The sequence below is a fragment of the Myzus persicae genome, unplaced genomic scaffold, assembly GCF_001856785.1.
Source record: "Myzus persicae strain clone G006 unplaced genomic scaffold, MPER_G0061.0, whole genome shotgun sequence".
Classification (NCBI taxonomy): Eukaryota; Metazoa; Arthropoda; class Insecta; order Hemiptera; family Aphididae; genus Myzus; species Myzus persicae.
In genome coordinates this window covers 276,014-285,923 of record NW_019102520.1, presented here as the reverse complement: position 1 = coordinate 285,923, position 9,910 = coordinate 276,014, and the positions used below count along the sequence as shown (strand labels likewise).

At 26.1% G+C, this 9,910-nt stretch overlaps 1 protein-coding gene across 4 annotated transcripts; it reads right to left on the bottom strand.

The window, feature by feature from the left end:
• Nucleotides 1-2,072: 2,072 nt before the first annotated feature.
• On the bottom strand, nucleotides 2,073-9,910 carry LOC111032318 (alkaline ceramidase 3). Of its 4 annotated transcripts, none has more exons than XM_022312593.1 (8): nucleotides 9,499-9,910; nucleotides 6,759-6,870; nucleotides 6,587-6,697; nucleotides 6,420-6,525; nucleotides 6,065-6,355; nucleotides 4,346-4,450; nucleotides 4,172-4,272; nucleotides 2,701-2,774 (listed from the first exon to the last, which is right to left on the bottom strand). In XM_022312593.1, exons 2-8 carry the CDS (start codon nucleotides 6,862-6,864, stop codon nucleotides 2,701-2,703), a joined length of 894 nt encoding a protein of 297 aa, XP_022168285.1. In that variant the 5' UTR covers nucleotides 6,865-6,870; nucleotides 9,499-9,910. The 4 variants fall into 4 exon arrangements, with proteins under 4 accessions (XP_022168286.1, XP_022168285.1, XP_022168287.1 ...); XM_022312595.1 differs by lacking the exon at nucleotides 9,499-9,910 and adding an exon at nucleotides 8,371-8,651; XM_022312596.1 differs by lacking the exon at nucleotides 9,499-9,910 and adding an exon at nucleotides 7,991-8,009.

The window sequence follows — 9,910 nt, the reverse complement described above, 5'->3', positions numbered from 1 at the left end:
CTAACAAGTGACAATTCGAAGTATAACTAGTTCAACCCACGGAATTTCGAAGTATATTCACCAATTGGATTTTATCTGTATCTGTGAACAGACGCCAAACATTGGCGTATTGGCGGTTATGATATTTGTTGATAAGGCATGGACTTTTCTGGTGACTTTAAAAGAAGCCAGTTCGTCCTTGGAAAAATTACGAAACTTTTCGCTCCAGTCAGAAGTCACTGTTGAGTGTTGAGGTTTTTGATGCTTTATTTACTATAGAAAATACTATTGAAAAAATGAAACTAAATTCGATGAAGCAAAAAAACCATTACAGATTTCTTCAAAAAATAAAAATTTAATTTATACAGTATAATTATAATCTACCTAGTTTAATTTAAAATTTAAAAACAATAAATAACTCTAATATGTACTTTATGTGTAATTTACTTATACTTTACTTTACTCTTTATACTTTATATGTAATTTACTGAATTAATTAATATGTACAATAATAAAAAACAAATTTTTTTTCTTAACTCTGTGATTTGAATTTTTTTTTGCCCTTTGATTATTTCGAACCACTCAATAATTCGAAGTTTTTCAACAGTCCCGTCAACTTCGAATTATCGAGAGTCGACAATATTATTTTCTACTTCATAGCACTCAAGATTACCTTAAAATCATCTAGTCACAAAATATTTCATTCCAAATTAGACTGAATCATATCCTCTAATATTTCAAATGCCCTCTAAAATTTTTAGGTAATACACCTCTTCATATCGATAAACAATGATGTTGATTGTTGACATATGTTGGAATTACCAAAAAAAAAAAAAATGGTTTATAGCCTTATATAGGTTAATCGTAACTCGTAAGTTAACATACATCAGAAACGCTAGCAGAGAATTCCTTCACTAGACTTTGCTACCCCCCCCCCCCCATTCTAACACTACACTTAAATGCAACCTTTACATATTAATAATCAAAGTTGGATTTAACAAAGGGCATAAAAGGCAAATGTCCTTGGCACCGATTTTTGGTAGAGCCTCTACAAAATTACCTTTTAGATTCTGAGTGGAGCGATGAATTCATTGATTTTACAATATGTGATTTATATTTTATTTTTTTTTTGTGTCCGTCATCACGATTTCGGTCAGTAAAAAAACTTCGATTTTCTTCAACAGCAACTTTTCTGGAAGGAAAGTGAATTTAGTTGGCACATTCGGGAGGTCAAAATTTTAAATTCCCAATCGTTTTCAAAAGCAACAGGAAAAACAAACAAATAATTAAGGAAAAACAGGAATTTTAAGCAAAAACCAGTTTTTGAAAAACTTTGGTTTTTAGTGTCACTCTAACAAAAATGACCGTAGATATCAACATGGAGTTTTTACAAAATATTTGTGTTAGAATTTTCTAAACACAACAAAGTTTTCAAAATATTTTGATTTGTGTTGAAATTGTTACAACATAAACCTATAGGACATTCACTCGATTTCTCTCGTAGCGATTTTCTTATTTTGTTGTAATTCCAAAACGAATTACTGCAGACACTTGAAATTTACACCAAATGTTTATTTCATCTATTCATATACTTTATAACATTTTCAAAATAAATATAATCTATTGTTAGGTACACCGATTGATCATTTAAATTCTACGGTATAAAAATATTAATAATCGCGCCAAGTCCTAATTATTGATGCCTAATAAAAACAACATTAAGTTAGGAACATAAATGGCAATTAAAGATTTGCAAAGCACTAAAAATTAATTATAAATTACAATTTATAAAGTATATAACATAATTTATTTATGATAGAATTTTGGTATAGGTACTATATATATATATTATACATTTGTATACATTTTATTCAGTTAATTTATCATTAACGAAGCATGTTAATTAAAAATTCTATTTTTTTTATCGGTGTTGACCCTAAAAGGCACGAAGTTACTTCTTTTTCAAAGTTGATTTTAATAATATTTTACATTATTTAAAATGTTCTATTTTTTATTGTTGTTTTTTACAGACACAATTTAAATATATCTACATTGATTAGATAAAAGTGTTTAGTCAGGGACGTACCTAGACATTTTTTTTTTTTTTGGGGGGGGGGGGAGACACCCAACCCTCCCCCCTAGGTATGCCCCTGTATATAGTATAAGGTTAACTTAAAGAACTAAAAACCATTAGTAAAAAACACAATAACGATGCTTTTGTTTTTGCTCTTCTATAAAATTTAAATTAAGAAGAAGCAACTAAGTGCCCTTTAATAGAATACCCACAGAGTTATACGACTACATTTATTTAGTTTAAAATATGCTATTTAAAATTATATATTATTATTTATTATATATTATTGAGCTACATTTATCATATCGATCAATATATATTATATAGAGTATAAACTGTGTACAAACAGAAAATGTAAGTATAATTTACTGGGTAGGTAGGTGCTAAAATATACAATAAAAAAATTTCTAAAATCAAGTGATAAACTAACTCAATGCGTTGTATACATTTCAACTCAGTCATCGACCAAAATTTAACATACAGTTTAACAAAAATAAATATTAATAAATAATATTATTCTTAAAGGACTACCCAAATATAATTAAAATATTCTATAAATCTACAACTTAAATGAATCCATAATATATTAATAAATATATCACATAAATATACCTATATAAATTTCTTATAGTTTAAATATAAATAAGTCATAAAAATGCAGAACTTAAATGGAAGGTTGATTGGCCAAGATCATTAACTGCTGATGAACAGCAGTCACCTGCTATCAATTATAAAAAAAAAGAATGAGTACTGAAACCTGAAGCGTAGGTGTATGAGGGTAAAGCCAACCAAAAATCATAGCATAAATCACAGTGTTCACTAATGATTCTAAGCATAGCTCACATATACCAAAATTAGTGCATATTTGTTTAATATATAAGTATATTAAAAAAATAATGTTAACCATTATTTCTAATACAATTCTAGGAAATTCATAAGATGGTAAACAATCTATGTTAAATATCCAAAACCACAATTACAATGCATGAAATGTTTTAACCATTTTTACTGTGTGTTTTTCAATAAATAATTAGAATGTAACTATTTTAAAGTCTATATAAAAAATATGATTAATATGATTGATACTATTTTTCTGTTAGAGAAATCATCATTTCAATGTACATATTTTAACACGAAAGATCGTCTTTTTGTATATTATTTACTAATTATAGTTGTACTCAGTGCTTAATAGTAATAAAAATACACAAAATTGTAGGTAAAATGTGCGTATATCCTGATTAAAATGTTAAATTGGATGGTAACTAATTTTTATGTTACAAAACATTGTACAAAATATCAAATAAATATTGCTATGCATAAATGTAGTATACAAAAACTCAAAAGGTGCACTTCAATATTTTATTTAAAATAAGCAAGTTACTCTGTACATCCTTCCTAATTCAACCACTGACTATCCAATTATATGCATCAGTGTCTCCCAACTAGTTACTTGGGCCTGCCATAGGTGCCAGGTGGTCCATGGAGCTTAAGAATTTTCAAATTTTGTGAAATAATAGTAAGATTTTATATTTGATGTGGTTGTGTTCAAGGTTGATAATCAAGTATAATGGCAAGCAGATAATAATAAGTATTATGCAGATTGATAATAATCATGACTTGTTTCTTATTATTACCTATACTGCTGCTGTCTGATATAAGATATAATATTATTTATTCTAAAATCTAAAGTTTGTGAATAAAGTGATCCTTGTATAAAACTAAAAAAAGTTGGGAAACAGTGATGTACATAGTTTGATTAATGATCTAAACATAACAAAAAGTTTACACAATTTAAACAAGTAGAATTAATTCCTATATAATACATTATTATATCACCTCTAGTTCCAAATAAAATTTAAAAAGTATTACATTTTTTTTGTTTAAAATTAATTATGAAACAATAAATAAACTTTAATTTAATTAGGTAACTCAAATAAAAAGAATACTACTGCAGTATAATAATAGTAAAAAAATTAAATAATTTAATTTTGAATTGGTATCTAAATACTATATTAGTTTGATTTAGGTTTTAACAAAATACATACAAGTGCAATAAGTATATAACAAAAGATAATATAATACTTGTTTACTATGGACTTATATTGAAAGATTAATAACTTTTTGTAGTTTTCTGCCAACGTATACTAAAATACATATGCTCTGGTAAAAGTACACTTGAATGTTTATATTTTTTATGGTAATCATATGTGCTGTGAATACTAAAATGGAAATAATGAAGACATTTTAAGCCAATAAAATTAATAGACGAATCAAGTGTTTAAAAATAATTACCAAAATAGAACTTGAACATAAACCCCATAGCCTGCGAAAATATGCCACCAGGCATGCATTTGTGTGAATGGTTGAAGAAACACTGGAATCTGTTCTCTTAGTACCCTGTACAGTTAAAAGTAAATAGATAGTTGATTAGATTTCACCTAGGTACTATAGTAGATACACAATTAATTAATATATTTATATATATGTCTCATCCATTTAATGAAATTGTTCTTTTCGTGAAATGTATGTTCACCTTTTTTTAAAGAATTTTGATAACTTTCATAAAATACATGAACATTTTTTGGCATTATAGAAGTGTTTTCATATGAATATCCATATTGTGTAAATATATTCATCATTATAATAGAATACCAATATTGCATACAATTAACCAATAGTCATTACAAATGATCATTTTCTTAAATATTAAATTACTAGAACTAATTAGAACTTAATTTATGGATGTATTGGAAGTGAAAAGAGGCCAAACAGATGTTCCAAACATAATATGTGTTGTATTAAATAATAATAATAATAATTTCTATTACAAATTACTAATTAAGTATTGACAAGTGCAGATATAGTGTGCTCGGGCACCCCAGTCATCTAAGCCACCAATATTATAAATTTGTATAATAAACTACCTAATCTAAAATAAAAAGGTATAACCTTCTTTTGAAACACCCTTTGTTAACATTTAACGGATTCGATCCTGGATACTAAGCATGGGATGATTCAGAATTAATACGGTGGGGACTGTTTTAAAAAAACTTATACTTGAGAGTAACTCTGTAACAGTTGAAGATACAGTAATGTAGACACAACAAATAATAAAATAAATGGTTAGTGGGATTCTAGATGCTCAGTGCTATTTTTTTTTTTGCGTATTATGCAACATATAAAACAAAAATACATTGCCTAACTAGCAAATTTTTATTTATAAATGTATGTGCTTAAAAATACTGTTATGCAACAGCTTCTGCCTCAACTACAATAGCCGCAATAATATAGATATTTTTGTTGTAATTATAACATTTATAGTACAAAGAAATGATTAATGAATTCGGTTCCTACACATAAAAATTAAAAGTATCATAAGCATGTTGATATAGACATTTATTCTTTAGATAAAATAAATAAATATCATTTGTATTGATTAATAATATGCAATTTTGGTATTCTGAAAATAACGATGAATAGATTTAAACAATATTAATTCCTATATGAAAAAATGCCTATCTAATTCATGAAATATTTTCTAAATTTTGACCTTCGTGATGACATAATAAAAACATTCATGTTAACCAAAATAATGTAGCTAGTTTTTTTAATAAGACTACTCAAAAGAATCTAAAACATAACTACAAAGATTTAGGTGTCTTGTCAGTAAGATATAATAACCCCATATATACAATTTTTATTACCCATGTTTTTAGTTCAATGAGTTAACAATTTAGTATGGACCAGAGGTAAGCTGCACAGTATTATGAAAAATACTTAGGACCCAAGAGCAGGAAAAAAATATTACCATATGAGCTCATAATTTTCTAACATTTAAAACAGAAAACAGGGCATATTATGATATTCCAGTATCCATGTTAAAAAATAGTTTACCAGACCTTTGTAGATTTTTGGGTTCAAATTATTTCAATTCAGTAGTATTAAAAAAAATACAACACGATATTATAGCAATTCATTAAAAATGTATCAAAATATCAAATAAAAACTTACGTAATATTTTTGCAGAATATATTATCTATATTCCACAAAAAGAACCCAAACAGGTATAATGCTATTGCAACTACAAACATACGTTTGCAGACAGCACATTTAAATTCTAATATTAGTTTGATTTCCTGTGCTAAAGATATAGCAACTAATATACCATAACAAAAATGTTGTAGTAATGGTTGTGGCCAAGCAAGATAAATTATTGCAAATCCAATACTTATAATTATTAATATTAATAACAATAATTTATTCGGAATAATCTTAGATCTCATATCATGTTTCACTATTGATCTGTAAAAAAAAACGTAATATTACATTAGAATTTTAAAGAAAATTAGATTTTTAATAAGCTTACAAGCAATAAACACAATAACATGTCCCCCAAACCATTGGTAATTCATCAAATAACTGCATTTCATACAAAAGTGTCATGTGGAACGCCAAACTGCCAAAACCAACCACTAAAAATGTCATATACTTGTTTTAAATTATCAAAATAATTATATTGTAGACTTTACATACCCAAAATGAATGAATAACAAAAAAAAAATCTTTGCGCAAATTTTTGTTTTTTCATGTCCCAAATACCCCATAATGGAGGTATTATCATCATTAAATTACTGATAGTGTTCCCTTTAATAAATTAAAAATAATACTTAAAATTATTATTACTTCTTAATTTTAACCTACTTACACATTTCAGCAACATAGTAATTTACTTCGTAATTTTTCTCACACCAATCAATGGTAGCTGTAGGTTTACCCCAATAACCTGTGTTATTGGATTCTTGAAAAGCCATTGGTATCTACATTAAAATTAAAACATAAATATACATCTTAAATATCATTGCTTGTGTTGAATAACTTAATAGAACAAAACTAGTAAAAAAAAAATATAAATTTACACATCCACAATCCATTATTTATAATATAATATCAAACATTTGTATACTTAGCAGAATATTTAAAAATATTTTTATTATTATTAACTTTCCCAATTTTGGACCACTAGTTATTAGCGGGGCTCAAACCTTCTTGTGTTTGGATATTTCTGGGATAGTTACATATTAAAAATCTGATTCAACACAAATATATTTCAAAATATATTCAACCCAAATAGTCAATTCTAAAAATTAATTTTGAATATTTTATTTAGTATTTTTGGTGCAAACAACGTATCAAGGAGTCCAAATTTAAAAACCCACAGATCACAGTATATAATAATAATTATATACTTATAGTTATTATATTAAAATATAGTTTTCCTGAAGCGACCCAACTACTTTCTTCTTTGTTGTTGGGCAGAGACCAAAAAACAATATCCATCACATAAATATTACAAGCAATTGTTTTTTACTCCTAGCGCCACATGAAAAAAAAATTGAAAAAATTGAATTAAAAAAATACTATGGTTTTTTATTAAATGTCATGTTCATAAATTGTATGGCTTATATGTAATAATTAATGACTAATAGACAATTAAAGGCCATTACAAATAACATGCCATGTAAAAATTCATAATTTGTACAATATCTTAGAATGTGTTAAACAAGACTAACGCTGATCTACCTAATTGTTCATGTTAAACTAATGTGCTGAAATCATAATAATTAAATGTGGTGGTCACTAACATATGTTATGTCTTGGGCTTTGAACAAATAGTAAGGATAATACCCGTAGATCCATAGTCTCAGAAACAGGAAAACACAAAATAATTTTCATTGAAAATGTGCGTTATTGATAATTGTATAGGTACCTATAACATATTTTATTTATTTCTACCTACTAGGTATACCTACATTCTATGGTCATACTACAAGATCATCGAATCCCATCTGAGTTTGTTATGAAATCATACATGACCAAACTACATACTAAACTCCTTCATATTTATTTATCATAGAAAAATTAAAATTAGGTACCTACTCAAATATTTTATAAACTATGAAAAGTCAGTATAAATATTAAACTTCTTTGTATTGTTTTAAATTAGAATATTTTAGGTTTTTTAAACACATCTTAAAAACATAAAAAAATATTTAAGGTATTATATAATAGTTTATAAACACTAAAATACAAGTAACATATTATACAAATGCAATAAATGTCTAAGTGTAAGAAACACAGTGATCAATAAATATAATATTTTTTAATCAAGACTTTCTACTTCCTAGTTTTAAACACTTGGTTATTATTTACATTTTAAACACACATTAAAAACATATCACGCTTTAAAATACCTATCTACGTGATATGTTTTAATTATAAATTATAATGTTAAATATAGTTTCGTTTATTGATATTACATGTAGTTATTTTTTTGTTCTATTGAATTTACATTTTTCATTATATTATAACGGGTAAACTTTTAGAGCATGTTAATCACAAATCAATAGAAGACACTAGAATATATTCTCACAGAATAAATTATATACTGATAACTAATTCAACACAAGTACCTATGTATTTTCAAGAATTAAATATAGATATCATTGATATGTCAAGCAAGTAGGTATAAACCACTTCACAATTTGCTTGTTGAAATTTTAACATAAATTATCACTCAGAGAATGGGTATTTTAATGTTTGAAATTTATAGTAGATTTTATTTAAACTATTTAAACAATAAGAATTGAGTAAATTATAAGCTCTAAAAATATTTAAATTTATTAATACTTCATAATTAGGTATATATTAATGGATATAATTGTAGTTTAAAAATCTCATTAAAATAATTCCTAAATGTTTACATTTGAAAAACTGGTTAAAAATATTAATTAGGAATAGTAGGTACCTATTCAATTTATATTAAATTTAAAAAAAAATAAATATTATATATAAAAAAAATATATAAATACTAAAATAGGTACCCATATAATTTAGAACATATTTAAGTATTTAGGGAGTTTAAATATTAAGCACATAATATTCCATATTTCCATCATTAAGTTGACTAAAATAGGAAGTTAAATCTAAGTTACTATACTTTATAGTATTTAAGTATAGTAAATAGATAGAAAAATAAAAACTTAATGTTTAAACAAAGTAAATTACCACAATTCTAGTTTTAATTTAAATATACAATAATATAGGTACATACAAAATATTTTTATAATATAATACTATCCGTACTATAGGTACCTAGCTCGGTACCTAGGTAGGTATGTTATAGTTTGAATATTATCAAATATTAAAATTTAAACTGTACATTTTAAAACAAGTCTAATACAAGTATACAATGATATCTAAATAAAGTATACACTAAGTAAATCAGTAACAAACTACATAATGAATAACTAAATAAAAATAAAATAATACATTATTAATATACCTAGGTACCAACAATAGTTAATAGTACTAGACCTAGCTAGTATATATATTATAATATGTCTTACAAAAATAAAAGTTATTATTATGAATGCCAAGATACTTACATATTATGTTTAAATGGTTATTAGTTATAGGTACCTACTACCTAGGTATATTTAAATAAATAATATTAAAATTAAAATTTATAGGTATTATAGATTATTGATGTAAGAGTATGGCAATTTCAGTGAGAAAATGCTCCTTATTACGACTATTGAGAACGATAGCACCGTATATTACTGACATTGTCGTGAACACAAATGGGACTTGGGATCGATGTTAATTTACCTAGAAAACTTTAAGTTCTGAAAACAAAAAAAAACGTAGCAGCATAGAACCACCGACCGCCAGACCGGCACCACCGAGTCGCAATGGAAATCGGTGCGAACTGCGGCGTGCGACAGCGGTCTGTGGCACTGTGCACTGAGCAGCGGCACCGACTGCCGGACATTCCGACACCGTTCTGCCATGGACCGC